We start from the raw sequence: 19,987 nt of genomic DNA, 5'->3' as shown, positions 1-19,987 counted from the left end.
GTAATACAAAGCGGCTTGACAAAGACCTGTCCAACAGTGATAGCGATTCCGACTGAAGGAATTCAAGTGAATCTTTCGGTGTAGGGTTCTTGAATCAAAGGCAATGAGACACATGAATGGTTACATTAACATACCTTACCTTAGCCTATGCCGAGTAGTCTTCTTCTATTTGCTACACTCGCACGTGGTGATAAGTATTGTCTGGTAGCTCAACTGAGGGGCCAAATAGAACGCGTAGAAGCTCAATACCACAAAGAATTCATGGCATGTACTCCTATTGAATTACCTTCCATGGCAAATTCTTATCGTCATCATATCATGCCACAACATGTCTCTTCTAGGGCAGTCAGGCAAGAAAGCAGGAGAATCAAAAGGCTGAAAGTCATGTTGCAAGCTCTGAACCACCTGCCAGAGATATTGTAAACCTTCTCTATCTGTGATACAACTTGAAGAACACTGATATAAACTCAGAACCATTGATCCTTGCTGAGTCTCACATTCCGGTAATGGTGATCTTCTTTAATTACCCGATATGGATGAAGGTGGTGAACGAAAGGTGAATTATCATGCCCAAATTCACTGCCTCGCTTGAGCTCCTTCCTTGAATGAAGAACGGGTCTATGGTATATTCATCCACCTCATCTTTTGTATTCGTCTTAGCCGAGGCCTCGAATATTTCTCGCACAACAATCAAGCTGGAGGAAATTCAATTTGTTTCTTTCTTCTATTCTCACTCCATCACCTTCCTCCCCCCTCTTCCCCTCATCACCAACCCAACCCATCGCGACTTGCCAAACACTTGCGATCTACGGAATCCCCCAAACCTCACTCCCGTCCTCTGGCATTCAGTCATTTGCCTTCAATCCCACTGCCAGTAAGTTTTCGTTGAGCTCGACAACTGTTTGATATTTATCTAACGTCGTCTACAGTGAGGATGGCCGCCGCCCGGCTCCATTGGGCTCCCGGAGTCCTTTGGGCTCTGCTACTGTTCCAGCTGCTCGCCCTTACTCTCGCCCGTAAGTATCATCATCAATGATCCTGTTATTTCTTTCTATCTTCTTGCAATGTTCTCGTGGCGATTGACAATGAGCTGATAATAATTTGCAGAATCCGTCCCGACCGTCACTACCGCTCTCGAGTGTGCCTGTGAGAACTTGACGCCCGGCACCGTCGCCCTCAAGTTCAACAATGGATCTTCCTCTGTCTGCCCTTGTGCCTGTGGAAAGGCCACCTGGGTCCCTACCACGTACACTGAGGTCTACACTCTCTACGATTCCACGACCTCTGAAGGCCCGATTGTCACCGCTCCTTCTGCTACGCTGTCCAATTCTTCTGCTCTCAGCAGCTTCTTCAGCAGCATGGCCTCGTCCGTTCAAAAATTTACGACTTCAATCAATGGCACCGGCATTGTCTCGTCGTCTTGGACTCACTTGTTCCCTAGTCACAATGTGACAAGTGTCCAGCATACTACTACGGCGTCTGGCATCTTCTGGACTGGACCAGGTAGCGGTATTGGTGAAACCTTCACATCTCAGACTGTTATCTGGAAGAACTCAACTACGAGCTCTCTGTTGTCGACGAACAGAATCAGTAGCATTCCCATCTGGATCAACTCCACCATGACTACCCTCAGATCTGGCGGCCACCTCTCGTTCAATTCCTCAGCCCCTTCGAGATCTACCATGTCGACTCTCAACTCTGGTGGATTCCAATCTGCCAACACTTCGGTCCCTCTGAGTGTCCCGAAGCCGTCTGTTCGATCCAAGCCTTCAGTCTCTTCATCCTCCGGGATTGGTTCGGGAACCACAACTCCTGTCCCAGTCAGCACCACTGCTCCCCCTGCCTCGCCCATTGCATCTAGCACTCTTCCACTCCAGACAAACTCATCCGTGCCTACAACCGGATCAGAGAAGACGTCGAGCAAGGCTTCCGCTGCATCAACAAGTTCCCAGCCCACAGAAACTTCCAATCCTGCCCTTGTCCCGCCTTTCGGCACCATCACCGTCGAGCCTCTGGCCGGAAAGAAGACAGATGGAAGCTTGAAGACCACTAGTGTCACCTGGCTGTCCATCGACGTCCCAACCCGGACTACCATCAACGGCGATGTCATCACGACCAGTTTCCCCGCCTGGCGATGCATCTCGCTTGATCTTTGCAACCCGGATTGCCTTGTCCCTGATGAGATCTGCCTGCCTGCCCCCTCGGCCAACCCCCTCGGCTATCCTTGGCCTGAGAAGCCTGAGAAGCCCCCGTCGTCGGTTAATGGAGTTACACTTCCTGGACACACCTCTACGAAGGGAGTTGCTATACCTGGCGATCCTGGACATGGAGGAGGCGGCGGCGGAGATGACGATGATGACGGCGACCACGGTGGTGATGACGATGATGATCATGGCGGCGATGATGATGACGATGATGGCGACGACGACGACCACGGAGGAGACGATGATGATGGTGGAGATGACGACCATGGCGGCGACGACGATGATGATGGAGGAGATGATGACCACGGCGGAGATGATGACGATCATGGAGGAGATGATGATCATGGAGGCGACGACGGCCATGGCAGCGATGACGACGGCCGCGGACACACAAGCGATGATGACGACGAGAAATCCCTCTTCGACTTCAGAATCGACCTCGGCCTCGACATCATCGACAAAGCACGCAACATCCTTGGCCATGGCATGGATATTGGCTTCGGCACCAATAAACCAGCGGGCAAGACGGAGCCTGATGAACCCGAACCCTCCCAGTCCGAGAAGGAGACATCCACGTCCACTTCAACCTCATCCTGCACCCAGACATACACCATCGCTCCTCACTGTACTCAACCATGTGTCGTCTCGCAGATTCGAAGCCAGGGAACGAGTAGCTTCACCACCAGCTGCGCGACAGCCACCTGCCGAACCACGCAGCTCTGTACCAGCATCGAAACCACCACGACAACCACTTACACGACCAAGAAGCCCAAGCCCACCGCCGGCTGCATGGCCGGAAAGTGTCTCTCATGCCAGAATGACAACAACAAGCTGGAAGCTCGACAAGGCTGGTGGGACGAGGACATTCTCACCGAGACCATTTCCGAACCTGAAGAATGGCACGAAGGCGAGTACGAGTGGTGGGAGAAGATGCGCCGCGTCGCAAAGTACTACGGTCCCGGTCTGGCCATGGGAAGCAAGACGGGACACGACTCCTCGGCCTCCTGGGAAGCTTTCGGTCCCACCCCCCACGGCGGCGGCGCCGGTCCCGTCTGGGGCTGTACCATCATCGCCTCCTTTTCCCCCGAGGGCGTCTACGCCAACCACCTGTGGGAGATTCCCAACTTCAACATCCCGCCTGATGAAGAGAAGTACTTCAAGGTTGAGAAGGGCTACCGAGAGCCCTACTACTTTGAGCAGAACGTCAACCGCTTCCTTCAGTATGGCTCGCTCGACACGCCCAAGCAAAAGGAATATCCCGCGCTGTGCCCGATGGACCTCCCCGGCGGTCCCCTCTACGGCGATAACTACCAATTCTTCCGCACAATCATGTTCGTTCCCATCGAGACGACGGGCAAGATGTACTACGCTCACCAAAACTCCATGATCATGTCGATTCTCACCGATAAGTGCAAGATTGACAAGAAGTACATCACCATTTACGGGTACGAACCCAAAGAAGTGCTCGACAAGGACTTCCAGTACGATTTGGGCCGCGCCACACCCCCTGCCGACCGCCGCGCCTCGAGCCCCTGGGACGGCCTCTTTAGCTGGCAGTACACGCCCAAGGGCCCCAGCGGCAAGAAGGAGCTCGTGGTCCGCTTCGAGAAGAGTATCATCCACCGAGATGCCTGGTGCGGAGACGGACTTGTCACGCAGCCGGAGGCCCCCGTCCGGTTTGACCTCAGACCGAGTCCCCCTCGCGATCCGAACCAGGATACGACTCGTCCTTCCGCTAACAATTCTCCCCCCCCTTCCGACGACGAAGATACTCCCCGTCCATCCGACACTGGTACCCCTCGCCCTCCAGCAAAGAAGCTCAAGCTCAGACAAGATGAAGGAATCTGCCCACGCATGATCGCCTGCGGTCTCGGCTCTCCCAAGTTGAGCGTGTGCGACTACAAGAAGTTCCCTCCCCCGCCCCTCGAAGGTCCCTCGCGCCTCAAGCCCCGAGCACCCCCTTCCAACGACCCCGCCAAGGGCCCGATTCAGGCGGAGATAGATCTTGAATCAGAGATCATGATCGAGCCCAAGGACTCCATCGGCGGTGAGCGATGGTGGTACACCCGCATGCGCCACGTCGTCGACGAGCGAGGCCCAGGCTACGGCGGCGTCACCAACGTCCCGGAGATCTGGTCCACGAGCTCCATGGTCAGGTTCAACCAAGAGGTCGACGGCACGTACACGAACAGGCCGCGCTTTGGCGGCTCCGGACCCGTCTGGGGCTGCACCGTCGTGGTCGTCGCGTCCCCGGCCGGCGTCTGGACCAGTCACATATGGGAGATTCCCACCTTCAGCCTGGGTGCGGAGTTTGGCAGCGGCGACACGACCGAGTGGGCCAGGATCTACCCAAGATCGCAGATCGAGTACTTTGGAGAAGGCGTCGTGGACTTCCTCTCGTGGGGCAACAATCGCGGCTCCTACAGGCAGCTCAAGGACGGCAAGGTCCCCACGCGCAACCCGGGCTTCGTCGAGTTCGCGGCAAAGAACTCGGGCGAGCCCTTTGACGTCAAGACCAAGACGTGGCTCTGGGCCGGCATCATCACCCGCGCTCACAAGGACATGAGGGGCCCCTCCTTGCAGTATCAGGACTCGGCGATGCGGACGGCGTATAGCTGGCAGGTGGAGCAGATTCAAAACATCTTGAAGCAGAAGCTGGGCATCAACGACAGAGACTTTGTCAAGATCTTCACGTACGCGCCACGCCCGAACATGGCGCAAAACAACCCCGGCATGCCGCCCGAGGCCGGCCTCGTCAACTGGCAATATCACCCCTCGCACGTTGAGGAGGGCACGAAGCACTCGGAGAGGAAGCTGCGCATTCGGTTCGAGAAGCACGTCATCTTTGAGAAGACGTGGTGCGGTTCTGGCAACAAGGTTATCATCGCAGACGGATCCACCAAGCCGCCTCCGCCTCCGCCCCCGTCGAAGCACCGTCGTCAGGAAGATGAAGGTGGTGAGGTCGAGGCCTGTCTGGTGGCACATAACTCGTTGTCAGCTGCCGCTTCCGCGTCTTCCGTTGCCGCCTCGGCCGCCTCCGTGCTCCCGCGCCCTACCCAGGCGTGTACCGCCGACGCCGAGTGCGGCTCTCTTGCATGCCTTCAGCCCCGGTTCGGTGCCTGCTTGTATGGTGCTTGTCGATGTGTCCTCTCCGAGAGCCTCAGCTACACCAAGACTCCAGCCACTCCGGTGCCTGGGATGTACACCAACACTGCGTTGCCTGTGAACTACACATCCCCGACAAACCTTATCACGTTGTCCACAGACTCCCCGACAAGCAGCATCTCTTCCAATGGTTCTACTTCAAGAACCTCCTGGACCGGTGATAACGATTGGTTATTCCCCACAGCCACTAAGAACGGTTCTTCTTCCACAGCCTCCGCGCTGTTCACCGTCACCCTCTCGGCCTGGGACCCCTCCCAGACCTCCATCATCGGCTGCAACACGACCCAGGACTGCTCTTCCCTCTCCTGTGGTAGTAACCAGACATACGCTTGTATCACTCAGGGCGCGAATCCCAAGCCAACCTGCCGCTGCGTCAACCGCCCCAAGCTCTTCGAGCCCTGCACCGCGCCAGCAGACTGCGAACACCTGAAGTGCGACGCAAACCACTTCTCCGCCTGCCGCCCGCTCATTGACTTCCCCGGAGCAGACTCCATCTGTCTATGCGATGCCCTCGCCCTCAAGCCGGGCGCTTTCTGCACCGTCGACTCCCACTGCGACGGCCTCCCCTGCGACGGCACCAAGAACCGCCGCGGCAAGTGCATCAAGCCTACCTCAGACGACACCGGTGGCGTCGGCCTCTCGGGCGGCTGCCAGTGCGACTACTACCAATCCGAAGGCGTCGGCTGCGCCTCGCACGACGACTGCTCCACGATCCGCTGCTCCGAAGACAAGCCCTACAAGTCATGCGCCATCCCCGACGGCCCTCTCGACAAGGAAGCCAACTTCTGTGCCTGTGCCGCCGAGAAGCCTCCCCGCCGTCTCGCTGAGGGCGACAAGTGTACCGCGCACAAGGAGTGCGCCACGATCGGGTGCACAGAGTACGAGGTCTCGGTCTGCGAGAAGGACACGTGCCGCTGCCGCTCCTTCATGTGCAGTGGCAGCCGTGACTGCGACTCGAGCGCGCTCGACTGCGCTGGCAAGGGGAACCTGCTGTGCGGTGAGAAGGGTATGTGCGAGTGTAAGCCCTGCACTGAGAACTGGAAGGGCTTGACTTGTTTGGTGGATGCGGATTGCAACCACTGCTGCAAGCGCGGGACCTTGCCCAAGTGCAAGTTTACTCGTCTCGAGTTCTGGTCTGGTAATGAGTGTCAGTGTGATCTTTGGAATTAGATGGGGATCGTTTCTTGGAGGAGAGGAGGATGGCCTTTCTTTTTTCCGGTTTACGACCTATCTGAATACTGGGGAGTGCACCACACTGGAGGAAAATGAAGTCTTGGAATGATACCGAGATACCGCCCTTAAGGCAAAGATTGAGATAACGAATGAATGAGAAATTCCTCATCAACATGATGCTGTGTGTTGGTCGGTATGGGTGGTGAACACTTGTAATATGTCAAGAACTCCCCTCGTAGGCTGGTACCGAGTCTTTCTTCGACTAAGTGATTGACCTTGAACAAAATTAATCGCAATCCAATGACCTTGAAAAAGGTGTCTTCAAAGCTAAGGGTTTGGACTCGAGGGAGTGAGAGCCACTCAGCAACCTGACTACATGGCATCATCAAGATGGCTCTCATTATGACCTCGAACCTTTCATCTGTGGATCGTCCAAGCTTGAGTTAACTCTCCAGTAGATGTGATGTATGGTCAAGTCATATTCTTGAAGCAAGGCCTTGCAATAGCAATGGATCAATAGGCTCAGCAATGGGTACTGCGAAACCGCAAGTCGACAATGCGGATTGTGTAGCTCTTTGGAATTGCATGAAGCTTTCAGAAATCTGACGTAGCTGTAAATTGCACTGATTTCTCTCCGGTTCTGTCAAGATGATGTTGGTATCGCCTTATACTTAGTACAAGAAAAAGAAACATTGCATTTGAAAGCAATATCTTGAGATTCAAATTATTCCCAATGCCTTGAATTAGGCCATCACTTTTACAACCTGTTAAAATCGTCTTCATTTTAGAACTCAACTCTATCCGTTCAAAACTCATTTCAATCGAACTAGGAACAAGAGATTGACACGCCCAGACTAAAATGCTTCTGTAATAATGCAAGTTCATAATCCGTGATGGTTCAATGTCTCTATTACTATGAAAAGTCGTGAGCCGGATTCGCCCCTTTGTGAGGGCAAGTTCCCTCATCTGCAATTCCCAAACGCCTTTCTCAGTGTTGTCATGACCCATGATTCATTCACAATAATCTCATCGCTAGCAATGTCTTGAATAAGGAAACATCCGCCTCCACTGTCGACGGTTCTCAGGGCTTCACGCCAGAGCTCGCCGCACTCTCACCAACCTGCACCTCCTCATCAGGCACACCAACAGCAACACTGCTCGCGATGCTCATAGCCGTCAAAGACCGCTCCCTCTCACCTCCAGGACGTCTGTTGGAGCCGGCTATACCAGCACCTCCAGTAGTGACGCCAACGCTGGTGGCATCCGCCGCAGCCGCAACTGAAGCGTTTGCGCTGCTCGTACTCTCGCTCCGCTCCCTTCCAGCGGCGGCGGTCTTCTCCCTGACCATCTTCTCCAGATCTCGAATCCTCTGCTTCAGCACCTCGTTCTCCTGCTTGGCCTTCTCTAGTTCCTGTCGGTGCAATGCTGTCTCCTCGTACCGCGACGTCGTGGTCATTAGGCCGGGCGAAAGCTGCGCCTCGCTGCCGCCGGGCGTGGCGGCGACCGAGGTGTTACCGGTATGCTGCTGCGGCAGACGCTGCTGCTGGAAGTATGTCAGGCCACTGGTGCTGGTCGGGTCCAGATAGTGTTGCGACGGTGCCGGCGAGGACGATAAGCTGTGACGGGAGGCCACGCTATCTTGGCGACCCGGTTGTGGGGGCCGGGCGATGGGGATGGACATGGTGGATGCGGCGGCTGAACCCGCTACGGCGGTTTGGCTTCGGGTGCTGGCGTTGGACGCGGTGCGGTGGTGTCGGCGGGAGCTGTTGGACGGGACGGCGGGGGTGGAGAAAGCGGCGCCGGAGAGGAGATGGGTGTCGGGTGCTTCGGTCGTGTTCGAGGCTGATGTCGAAGAGGCGTTGGATGCCACGGAGGCGTTCTGCGCTGTTCGAAGAAGTTGGAGCTCTCGTGTAAGGCGGTTCACCTATCACTCGTGGTTAGCCTTTGGTATTCCTGGAGCGTGTAAGTCTGCCTGGCGCACCACTGCCTCTTGCTCTTTTTCCAACTGCATGTGAAGATCGGACGCGGTGATGGGTCGCGGGTGACGGATGGGGCCTGGGCCGGAGACAGAGGGCTCAGGGAAGGCTGGCGGCGATGCTGCTACTGCTGGAGCCATCGGTGGAGATCCTACGGGAGGGTTGGAGGGCGGATGGTTGACTGTGTTCTGGTTTGACGGAAGGATGTTGAGGGCCGAGGAGTCGGAAGATTGCACTGGAAGTGGAGGAGGCGGCATCTGATAAGAAGAAGAGCGCCGCGAGGCGCTATGAGGATGTGGCGAGGCCGGAACAGAGTTGAGGTCGGGCATCGTGACTGAAGGTGATGAGGTTGGTGATGTTGGTGATGGGTGTTGCTGTAATTCGACCGCTGATGCGAAGCTGATGCGAGAATGAAGCTTCTGTCTGGGTCAGGAGTTGCGTGATAATAGCTGCGATATAGCTCAAACGCGTGATTGTTTGTTGCTTTGTTTGGTGGTCGCGGTCAACACGTCCTAGGTCGTCCAATCTCGCAACAGACTGTTTATTTGTCTGGGTTGCTTGGTTTTGGAGCTCCGCCATGCTTCATGCTCCCATTCATGCGTCGTTGCCCCACACACGGCCCCGCGATAAGGTGAGGTCCAGCCACAACCCCGCTTCTGCCACAATGGTGAAAGCCACCAAGTCCAGCCACAGTGTCTAGCTATCTTATCAATTCGTACCTACCTTATGTAATCTTACTTACTGAGGAACATTAGTTTATCCTCCGCCGTGGACGCGGGTCCCATCGGCCGCCGATGTCCCGTCCCAGTGACGCACGTTCCGCCCGTCTCTCCCTCTCCCTGTCACACTCAACTCTCACAACCGCCCCCGATCTACCACCATTGCGATCCGACGTTGTATTTCCGTGCGTGGTGCAAACTCTATGCGGCCCGGGTGTTACAGTTGAAATCCCATCTACCGCGAATAGCCTTACCGACGACAACATGCGTTTCCGGAATGCACATGTTCGACTTCTGTGCGAATACAACCTCGCCGCCAACATCACATCAGCTCGAGACGGCCAGCGACACATGCCTTCGACGACAACGATCAAGATGGAGGGCAAAACATAGCATGGCAACCCTCAACGCCGCCTAGTTCGAATTTGAGAGTTCTGGTTACAAGCTCTACTACGACCAGCAATAGCACCACCACAGCACCACCACACCAGAAGACAAACGTTCAAGCGCCACACTCAGCCATCTTTCTGCCTGCCGGTCTGAACTCTCTGGTGGAGAAGTCTTCTGTTATCCTGGATCCGACTGCAATAACGGCATTACCCTTACACTTATTGTGGACGAAACACGGAGACAGGGTTGATAACGGAGTGTTTTCCACCGTTTTCTCGCAGATCACCCGCCGTTTTGCCAAATGTGGCTGCCTTCCTAGCGTCGGCGCCACACTCTTCCCCGCAGCTGCCCCGCTCCTGACGTTGTATGGGCCAAGCGCCCCTTGCGACTCCGTTCTCACCCCCTGACGACGGCACAGACGGCAGGATGGTTGGACGACCATGTAAAGAGGTGCTATTCACCTTCGGCGCTTTTCCTCCGGACGTCTCGGGTATGCCACGCGTCCCCTGTCAACAGAGCTTCCCCCTCCCAAGCGCAATCTCTCCCCCGTCACTCATTGTCCAGTTCGAGCGGGCAGTTTGGTCATAGCTCCAGCGATGATCTCACCTCTGGGCAGCTTCTTTCGCTTCAGTCGGAAAGGAGGTCGGTTAACGACAGCGTTTGTGCAACGGCGGACACACAACGCTAATCAAAGTCGCTCAACGCTTGCGACTTTGACCGGTCACACAATCCCATTATTCTGGCACGGTTTTCTTACCAGACGTCGTCCGAACAGACTCTACCAACCGTTCTTGCCTTTTGGAACTGCACCCACCCGACGACCACTCTTCCCGCCAAGCTTGGCTTCCCGCCATAACGTGCCCAAATATGATCGATCCCGCGGATACGACGCGGCGGCGGCGAAAAGCGGTACGGGACACGACTCAAAAATATGGAGCAGAATCTCTGCCATCGGTCTAGATCATTGCGGGTCATCCGTTGAGTACATGAGTACCGTCCTTCTGGCCCAGCCGCGGTGCCTCTTCCGTTCCCCTGGGGAGCCTGGGAGGGGGTGGCCTGCGATCGCCCGCTGTCAACATCGTGAGGAACTCGCAAAAAACAGGTTTTATCCCCTGCACCTGCTTCTGCCCGGTGGACACCTGATGAGGCTGAAATGTTTCATCATTGGACCTCGACCGCATTGGCACTTCACTCTTACTGCATTGTGATGCTGCACTCGGCCAACCTCGCGGATCGGGTAACGTGAATGGGCTTTGGGCAGGCGCGGTTTGCCATCCTCGTGATGTCGATGATGCGGGAGCGCACGCATCGGGTACGAGCACCGCATATTGACCGGGACCACACCAGCCACACCTTGAAGATATTCACCGGTAACTGACCCTCTCACCACGGCCGACGGGTGCGAATCCTCGCATATTCGTCCACGGGCATGATACGAGACTCGCCAGAATGCAGGTCGCCGTATTGGCCCACGGCCCCTGCTAGTCAAGACAATCTTCACCGTTCACGATACTCAGAGTAATAGCACACTTCACTGTTTGAAACTTGACGGAGTCGTGAACCAGAACCTAACGGACGGTACAAACTCTCAGGTCATCCGCTGGATTCCGCAATGGAAGTTCCAGCAATCTACACTTTCGGAAAGTTGGACTAGCTCATCGAATGTGGAGAATAGAAGACGACGAACACCCGTCAAAGTGGGTTCATAAAAATCTCATTTCGGCGGCTAAAATTACACTGGGGACCAGATCGTATCCGCCGCTAAGTCTGACAAGCTCGATTCGCTGTGGGACGTATTGGCACACCGACAAACTTCCCCATCCGAGCATAACACCGTCTTCTAAACGGAGACTAGCAAGCAAACACGCACGAAGCGGTCTCGCGTTCTGTAAGAATGAACAAAGAAAACTCGTTAACAAAAAATCCTATACCCGCTTACGCCTCTCCCTCTCTGCAGAAAGCTTTTCGCCTTTATGCCGTTAAGATTTGTGGTATGTTGAAACATTTCGATCGTAATGACTGATTTCGATGCTGGACACTCCCGCTTCCGCTGTCGAAGAGCAGGGGGAGTGCTTGTCGTGGTAGACGCGATTACCCATCTCTACATCATGTCGCTATGCAGTTAGCCTTGTGGACAAGGAATTCGAATCTTTTTCGAACGCAAAGATGACGTAAAGAGAATGCCCAGAGCGTTGAGCGGCCCTTGTTGATTTCGGGTCTGTGGTGGTTGTCGACATGCTTTTTTACATTGATCTAGGGAGAAACCGTCGCGGTCAGTCTCTCCTAAACCGCTTTCGCTCGGGTCTGATGGCCGAGGGGTACACGGATGCCGCATCGGAAAAACGGTCGACGGACTGCGCACGAACTTTCGTGCTGCTGCCTCGCCTGCCGAGATGCACCACCGACCTCGGCCCAGAAGAATTGTGGAGGTGTTTGTGTGTAGGATAGGGAACAACCGTTTCCTATCCTCTCCCACAGTTTGCCAGCTCTCGTCAAAAAGACAAAAGAAAAACAACGGAGACTGGACTTGAGAAGTATTCTGGCTGACTCGCCGCTGCGAACACTGCCCCCCAGCGAGGCCCGATAATCGGTCCCCACACGGAAAACGGTGATGGCATTACATGACAGAGTTCGACAGCAGGTAGAAGCGCAGTGGGCACCAAATGCAGAAAATCTGAATCGCGGACACCACTGCTGATTTGGGGTAACAAAGCATTGACCAACAAGAAGAGAGGGAAAAAGATCCGGAGAAAAGACATAATCAACCGTGAACAGAGAGGAAAAGAGGGAATACTCACAGCAATGCCAGCGTCAAATCACCGTGGATCTTGGCTTTGAGCGTAATCTCAATATCCAAGTTCAGGTCAAGCCTCAGCTTGAGCGGGTTCTTGCCCGCGCCGCCGCCGCCGCCCTGCATCTGCTGCTGCTGCTGTTGCTGCATCATCATCTGCTGTTGTTGCTGCTGCTGCATCTGCTGCTGGCGCTGGCGCTGCATCATCTGCTGATTCTGATTGCCGCCCTTTTGCGCGGTCGTGTAGTTGCCGCCATCGTCCTCTTCCTCCTCTTGGGAGTCGTAGTCCTCGTCATCGTCGTACTCGCCTTCGTCTTGCGAGTCGCCAGAGTAGTACTCGTCGTCGTCGTAGACCTCGCCATCCTCGCCTTCTTCAAACTCCTCGTCGTCGTCGTAGTACTCGCCCTCACCTTCCTCGCCCTCGGCGTACTCTTCCTCGCCGTCTTGGAGTTCAGTGGGCTCCTCGAGGTCAGCTTCTCGTTCTGTGCGGCCAGAGTCGCGGGAGCGTACCTTTGCGGGCTCTGCTTGCTCCTGCTCCTTGCCTCCTGCGGCGGGCTTCTTGTCGTTGTCGACAACGGACTCTGGCTCCGCTTCGTCTTCGACGCCGGCCTGGTTTGATGAGGCCTGCTTCTTGTCCGTGGTCTCTTGGCCAACGGGCTTTTGCTCTTCCGTCTCGGGCTTCTTGTCTTTTGACTGGGTGTCGGCGCCGGCGGCAGCATCTTCGGGCTTCACGTCGTCGCCGGGCTTCTTCTCATCTTCTTGTTGTGTCTTGTCGTCCGTCTTGGCAGCCGCGTCTTCCGGCTTGCTATCTTCGGCCTTCTTCTCATCGGTGGTGGGGGCACCCTCGCCTTCTGCGGGGTTACCGAACTCCCCGACCGGTGTGGTACCTTCGGGCTTCTGCTCTTCCGTCTTTTGGTCTAGGGAAGACTGCTGCTGCTCCTCAGGCTTCGTCTCCTCGGGCTTGCTGCTATTGCCCGGCTGGTTCTGGTTGCCGGCGACGCCTTGGCCTTGGCCCTTCTAGAGAAACTCGCCATTAACACCGTGACTTATATCTACAGTGAACGTGTTGTGGTGAGTGAAACTTACCTTGTTCTTGTTTCTGGCCATTGTGTCCGAGTCCATTAATCTGACGGGGGTGGTTTATTGATATGTGGAAATGAGAACCTCTCAATTGCCCTTTCAGTGAGATTTCTCGAGTGAAGCTATTCAAATGGGGTATGAGTTGAGTTTGGTGGTCGCGGTGTAGTAGGCGTTTAGCTCAATGTGTTTAGATATCTCCCCCCTTCCAATAAAGTGAAAAGAGATCAGAGTGAGTTTGTTCAATGAATATGGGAATCTTTTTCAAAATTGGAAAGAAAAAAAGGTCATCTAAGAGGATTGGGGGAAAGCTAGGTACACAGGTTGGTATAAGTGAAATCGGATGCCATGAGAATTAACAGCATCATTACCTCACACCCCTCCCCCCTCAATGCCATCAAACAGGAATTCCTGCACAGGGACACAGGGACACTGGACAGCGAGGCTGAACCGCAATCCGGATCTTCGTCTCTTGTGACGCAATAGGGTGTGAATATGGGAACCACGGGCTTACACACCTACGCACTACCTACTCCATACACGGGGATGGGGGGGAAAGGAGGACCCGGTGAACAGGCAGCGTTGGCACAAAAGAAGGGGACCCAGCAAAAAGTTGGTCAAAGAAAAAAAAGTGGCATGGGCGGGTGGGAGTGAGACTCGAGAGAGGCAACGGGTTACAATCGAATGAGGTCTGGACCTTTCGTGAGACCCAGAATGCCCTCTGACTTCCGAGGGGAGAATGTCACTGTTGGCAGATAATACTGGGGAAACGGTACAAGGGGAGGGACGTGTACCTCCTGACAAACACGTGTATAGACTTGGACCCGCCGCTGTGATATCACATTCGATACAGGTTTTGGATGAGAATCAAGATTTTTGTTCTTCTGCTTAGGGGGAGTAGCGGCTGTCCGAACTCCCTCACCTGTGGTGAAGCTCACCGTATGCTGGCACCTGGTACGGGAAGAGCAGCGAGCAGGCAGGTAGGCGACTTAAACTGCAGCCAGCCCGTCCTTCCCGATCGACAGGGTCCCTAGACACAAGAAGAGAGGGGGCGTGTAAGAGGTCCTTTGGCATAAGGCGATAAAGCAGTCTAGCAATAACGGTAGACAAGCACCAACTATGCGAGAGGACCAACAAAACAGAATGAGGATTGAGAGAGTGACGTCGACGGGCTGGGACCCGAAATGCGTGCTTGAGCCGTGGTTGGTCGAAACTCAGCACTCTGCTGCGTTGCGAGCAAAGAGCTTCGGGAGCTACCCCGGTCGATCATGTTTGGAAAAGTCTATGAACCTAGCGTGAGTGAAGGATGGGGAGGGATCTGAAGTCAAAGCAGACTAAGCCCGAGTGTAATCCTCTCGAAAGAATGACGTCGATGGGGTGTGAATGTATTGCACTATAAAGAGGATTCGTAAAATGTATCAAAGTATCGAACCGCAAAAAAAGAAATGGAGTATGCAGAGAACAGCGAACGGTCTAGACATGCATATTGTGGACCACACCAAACGTGAGCATTGGGTGTGGGCTGACCCCAGACAGGGGTACCCGAAACGGGCATCTCGATCCAGAATGACTTCCACTTCTCTTCTCGTCCAGGCGCCGGGTGCATGTGGCCCGCAGACTTTTGTGAAGAAGAGTGAGAGAGAGCCTGAGAGAGGAGAAGGAGAGGGATATTCGATGCCTGACCGTACCGTGCCGTGACCGCTAGACCAGCCAGCCCAGACCTGCCACGCCTGCCAGCCACTCCTCGCCGCGGGGAGGAGAAGAGACGCGAGGCACAGGGCGTGCATGAGCCTTTCGATATGATGACCACACGAACCCCATAGAACATACCCCGTAAACCTGTTTCTTCTGAGAATCCATCAAAGAAGGTCCCTCGGAAGCCCTCTGAGACAGTGACATTCCGGTATCGATCTTCAGGACTCCAGCAGCAAAGAGAGTAACTCGGCCCCGAACCACGTCCCAACGATCATTGCAAATCCGTTGATCCATACACACGCTCGCACCGGTTTGACCCCACGGCTTGGGCCAACTTGACGTTTCCGAGTCCCGACGCGACACGAAGCAGACCTCGAGTTGTGAACAGGCAACGGCGAGGCTCCAAAGAACTTTGACTCCCTCGACTTCAACTCACTTGAGCTCGTCCCTGTGCCCACTCTCACTCGAAAAGGCCAACGTCTCCCACCGCCCACAGTCACTCGCCCGGATTTTCGTCCCTTGATTCCCACTTTACCCTTCCTGTATTATTAGTCGCCTGCCTCGGAAAACAAGTTCGAAACATGGTTATCGGTCTGCTCGCCATCGCCGCCATACCCACAGTCATCGGCACTGGTCAGGCCGTAAGCGCTCAGAAGAAGCAGAATGCCGCTGCCAAAGAACAGGCCAAGTTCAGCCTTACGGCGACAATGACCATTGACGGCAAGCAAGAAGAGTGTCCATGTATCGTTGTTGACAACAAGGTGAGCAAAGCCCACAAACCAACAGCCAACAGCCCACATCCAACGCCCTTCAAACTCCCTCTCACTTCCCTCTCGATCACCCATCGACCCCCGTTCCCGCGTCTGCAGACATCTGCATGCTCTTCTCTTTTTCCTTGCTTTTCTCTTTTCCCCGTTACCCTTTGCGAGGGTTGGCACACCCACTCGGCCAACCTCGCCGCGTGTTTTGACTTACACTAGCTCCCTCGCCAACTTGGAAACCTTGCGACGCATCTCAGTTGGGCTAACACGCACATCCTCCCCCGCAGATATGGATAAGTCATAGTCTGGCACCGGCTCCAGGGCACAAGTTTTCAGGGTATTACTTCAACTACCCCAGCGAACCACCAATGCGCGCCTTGGTATCAACAATAGCGGAAGACCCGCCCATGTTGAACTGGATTTACGTCGACGCTGACAGCAGAGCACTCCGCCACGGGGGCCGCAAAGATACCCTAGGCCATGTTATAGGACCTTGGGGCTGGACTGACGATGAGAGGTATCTCTCACTCAGAGGAAGCGGGCTCGGCTTCGTAGCCGTACTGGAGGAGGACGGCAGGTGGGCTGCATATTGGGATCCGGATGGGCGGTTGCGGGAGGGCTATGATCCCGAGGACTGTATGGAGATAGCTCTCAGGCGGCAGATGGCGCTAGGCATTGAAAGCGCCTACGTGAAAGGATAGGCGAGCCAGATCATCGAGAAGGATAAACTCAGTGTGTGTCAAATTTTGGAATAATCCGGGGGGAATCCAGGAGTCTCGGAGCTTTGGGGGGAACGTGCAAATAGAACAGGTCTCTAGGCGTTCTGCAGCTTGCAAGGATAGGAATAGTTGGCATCTGTAACCCGTGAGCCCGTACATCGTCAGTGCATAGCATTCAGCAAGCTTGCAAGCTCAAACCAACTTACAAGAAGCTTGTTTAGTTGCAGGAATAGAGTAATGCTGCGTCATGCCTGCATTGGCGGCACCAGTGATCGCAAGTCCGTGGTGCGAGTCTGATAATGCATGATTGGGTGCAAGCCAGCGAAAGGTGCGCGTTGAATCCGAAAAGGAACAGGGATGGCAGACACCATCTCGACCTCTTTGGTGTTTTTTGGGAGCGCCGGGATGTGTTGGGCTGGGTTGGCCGCGCTTCCTCCTCGACGGCATAGGCAGATCGGGGACGCATCGAGCATGAGACAAGACCAATGCCCCAGCGGCCCCAGTGAATCCGCCCCCCCTCCCCTCCGCACGCATGCCGCTTGGCCCTCTTCAACGTCATTTCGGTCCAGAACATCGAGAGAGTCGAGTGGTGTGACGCAAATCTAGAAGGGGTGAGAGCAGTGAGAGATGGGAATCCTGGATGCCCCAGGGTCCAACATGATCTCATCAGCTGGAAAGGGTGTAAGCTTTTACATCCTGTTTTGACCCCTTCCGGATACTGTCCGGAATCACTTATATGTTGCGTCCTCATCCAGAGTCGATGAACAGAATCAGACTTTGAAGAGACACTCCAAACTTACCGGTAGACAAAAAGCCCTTAATATCAGTTCTCCCTTCCTTCACACCAAGGAAAGTCCATTCGCCCGTCTTTGAACCATCAACTTCATCAAACTCATCAGTCACAATGGCCTCCCCCCGCGAGAAGAACAACACTAAGTACGCCTCCGAAGATGAGACCTCGGAAGCACCCAGCGAGCAGCAGAAGCCTCAGCGCCGTCAGCGCCCGCAACGCAGGCAGATGCAGAGACGCCAGCAGCAATCAAGTGGCCCTCTCGACAACCTCGGTGGCATTGGTGATGTTGGCGGCGTGACCAACGGCGTGCAGAACACACTAGGCAACGTTGCTGGTGGTGCGTTGCAACAGCAAGGCGGCGGTGGTGGTGACAAGAGCGACACGCTTCGGTTGCGTCTTGATCTCAACCTCGACATTGAGATCACGCTGAAGGCACGTATTCACGGTGACCTCGAGCTGGCTCTCTTGTAAGTACCACTCATTTCTCTATCTTCCCCCTCACCCTCCACAGTTACGGCCCTCCCTCTTGTCTGCGCTAGGTAGAGCTCCGATTCGTCCTCGCTTCTTATTCGCAGGCAAGCACGGGCTAGTTAGTAGCTTGTAGCCAAGTTCAAGATGGGCTAATGGGCTTTACCTCGTCTTTTAATCAGGAACTGAGAGACGTTTTCCACAGGGACCAATCTTAAAACGACATTCTTATCGTCGAATTTCTTTACAACACGGAGTCGCGGGTCTGAACAGTGGGCGAAATGCTTTTCGACCCAGTCTGATGGAATGTGTGGGTTTCTTTTTTTGTCGCCCGCTTTTACAGCCCAACCGTAAAAAGAAACGGTTGGGCCAGCAAGGGTTCGAGGAGTTGGTGGACGGATGGGATATCGGGATCCATCTGCCGCGTGTATTATGAAGGATTTGTGCATCATCGACATCATGAGATACGGACGCTATTTCGGGAAGTTTTATGGGTATCCTATTCGACGTTAGCCAAAGCATTCTGAACAGTTTCTTTTAACGAATGATACTTGACCAAGACCAATCAAATGATGATATGCTGCAGCCATCGGTGACAAGTTCCCACACACGCGCCCTCACCTTCCCTCACCTTCCCTCACTCAATCTCAGTATGCTGACACTCCGCTCATACTCGATGGACATATCCTACAGGGCCATAGAACGCCAATGATCCCAAGCCTCCATAGAACTGCGAATCAACTCTGTTGACAGACTTAGCGCGTGTCGTTGGTTTCAGCACACCATCAATGCCCTCAGCCACCCGCTAAGTGCCAAGCTCGTGTGGAGTAGCGTCGAAAAAACAGGCAGAGCCATGTGTTGTGACATCCGCCGTCAAGCATGCCAAGGGGCGGAGACGGTGGCCAGCAACCGTTCGTAGCGCCAATTTCCACTAGCCTCCGTCTGTTTCACGCTTCACGCCTGGCGCCGTTGATCTCGGTGACGGGGCAAATCTCCAATGCGACGGTGGGGTGCTCTCCACCCACCCAACCAGCACAGTCAACAGTGTGGTTGCCCATTCCTTCCAGAGGCTAGTGTCATCGGGAGCGAATTACGAAGGCGTGGGAGTGTCGGCTGGAGGACCTGGAAGAAGTGGCTGGATACGCAGCTGGAAAGCGACGGCGCCAGAGACTACTGCAGACAATACTCGTTGTGCCTTGCTTTCCATGCGTCGTTGCTCCTGGGCTTAACTAGCGTTAGTTTATTCTGCCCAGAGACAACGCATTCAAAATTTCAATGTCCTGACGGGATCATGCTGGGATCCTGACTTCATTTCGCGTCGTCAAAAGTGCTCACCGAGACATGGAGATAGAGGGAAAAAGGAAGAAAGAACCTTAGAGTTTGGCCGGCCGATGTCAATGGTCAAGCCACAGAGCGGCTTCGGCCCTCCCTGTCCGTCCAATGTTGCCGCAGCGAAGCAGCCACATGATGCGATGTAACTCAGGCCCAGGATTGAGTTGGTGTGTGAGTGAGTCGTCTTTTTTGGTCGCCCGCCGCCAAATGTAACGGTGGAACGGCCCCCCCTTGCTCCCCTCTCAAAGTCTCCCCACCTCATATCCGTAAGAAGGCCCGGTAAACGGTATCCACAGTACCGTCTCGACCCTGTGTGGCGGAGACACTCGCAATCGTACGGAGACGGTCGAAAAACGCTAGACGTGCAGGGTAACCGTGGCTGAACGGGAATTTTTGCGTCGCATCCCGGCGCATCGGGTGGGAGCATCAGCCACTCACGTTCAACGTCGTCCTGGTCGCTGTGAAAATGTCAGTCAAGCGATCTTCACCAGTCTCAATCGTCAAGCCACCTGCCGATAAACGTATCGCGCCGATCGTACTGCCTCCGTCTCATTTCCAACGGTCTGGACTCTCGTCGGCTTTCTTTTTCTTCGCCTCTTTGCGTCTCATTGCCTCTTCAGGCTGCCATCGAGATCATCCTTCGCCAGCCTGTGTCGGTTGTGGCGTTGATGGCACGCGGCCTTCGTCCATTGACAAACTCGAGACGTCTCTGAAGGTCTGCTGA

General features: G+C 54.8%; 6 protein-coding genes across 6 annotated transcripts; 4 read left to right on the top strand and 2 right to left on the bottom strand.

The window, feature by feature from the left end:
* Positions 1–934: 934 nt before the first annotated feature.
* On the top strand, positions 935–6,539 carry CCOS01_09576 (uncharacterized protein; the record flags this gene model as incomplete). The annotated part of the gene is made up of 2 exons (XM_060457734.1): positions 935–1,016; positions 1,108–6,539. The coding sequence occupies 2 exons, from the start codon at positions 935–937 to the stop codon at positions 6,537–6,539; spliced, it is 5,514 nt and encodes a 1,837-aa protein (XP_060312434.1).
* Positions 6,540–7,623: 1,084 nt separating this feature from the next.
* On the bottom strand, positions 7,624–8,847 carry CCOS01_09575 (uncharacterized protein; the record flags this gene model as incomplete). The annotated part of the gene is made up of 2 exons (XM_060457733.1): positions 7,624–8,466; positions 8,524–8,847. The coding sequence occupies 2 exons, from the start codon at positions 8,845–8,847 to the stop codon at positions 7,624–7,626; spliced, it is 1,167 nt and encodes a 388-aa protein (XP_060312433.1).
* Positions 8,848–10,223: 1,376 nt separating this feature from the next.
* On the top strand, positions 10,224–10,835 carry CCOS01_09574 (uncharacterized protein; the record flags this gene model as incomplete). The annotated part of the gene is made up of 1 exon (XM_060457732.1): positions 10,224–10,835. The coding sequence occupies one exon, from the start codon at positions 10,224–10,226 to the stop codon at positions 10,833–10,835; it is 612 nt and encodes a 203-aa protein (XP_060312432.1).
* A 1,586-nt stretch (positions 10,836–12,421) lies between these two features.
* On the bottom strand, positions 12,422–13,540 carry CCOS01_09573 (uncharacterized protein; the record flags this gene model as incomplete). The annotated part of the gene is made up of 2 exons (XM_060457731.1): positions 12,422–13,435; positions 13,505–13,540. The coding sequence occupies 2 exons, from the start codon at positions 13,538–13,540 to the stop codon at positions 12,422–12,424; spliced, it is 1,050 nt and encodes a 349-aa protein (XP_060312431.1).
* Positions 13,541–15,771: 2,231 nt separating this feature from the next.
* CCOS01_09572 (uncharacterized protein) lies at positions 15,772–16,652 on the top strand (the record flags this gene model as incomplete). Its single annotated transcript, XM_060457730.1, has 2 exons — positions 15,772–15,951; positions 16,239–16,652. The coding sequence occupies 2 exons, from the start codon at positions 15,772–15,774 to the stop codon at positions 16,650–16,652; spliced, it is 594 nt and encodes a 197-aa protein (XP_060312430.1).
* A 922-nt stretch (positions 16,653–17,574) lies between these two features.
* CCOS01_09571 (uncharacterized protein) lies at positions 17,575–17,934 on the top strand (the record flags this gene model as incomplete). Its single annotated transcript, XM_060457729.1, has 1 exon — positions 17,575–17,934. The coding sequence occupies one exon, from the start codon at positions 17,575–17,577 to the stop codon at positions 17,932–17,934; it is 360 nt and encodes a 119-aa protein (XP_060312429.1).
* Positions 17,935–19,987: the final 2,053 nt, after the last annotated feature.

Source organism: Colletotrichum costaricense (assembly GCF_030867565.1).
Source record: "Colletotrichum costaricense strain IMI 309622 chromosome Unknown Scaffold_9.1, whole genome shotgun sequence".
Classification (NCBI taxonomy): domain Eukaryota; kingdom Fungi; phylum Ascomycota; class Sordariomycetes; order Glomerellales; family Glomerellaceae; genus Colletotrichum; species Colletotrichum costaricense.
Note: the sequence above shows the minus strand (reverse complement) of the source record. Positions and strands in the feature narration are given on the sequence as shown.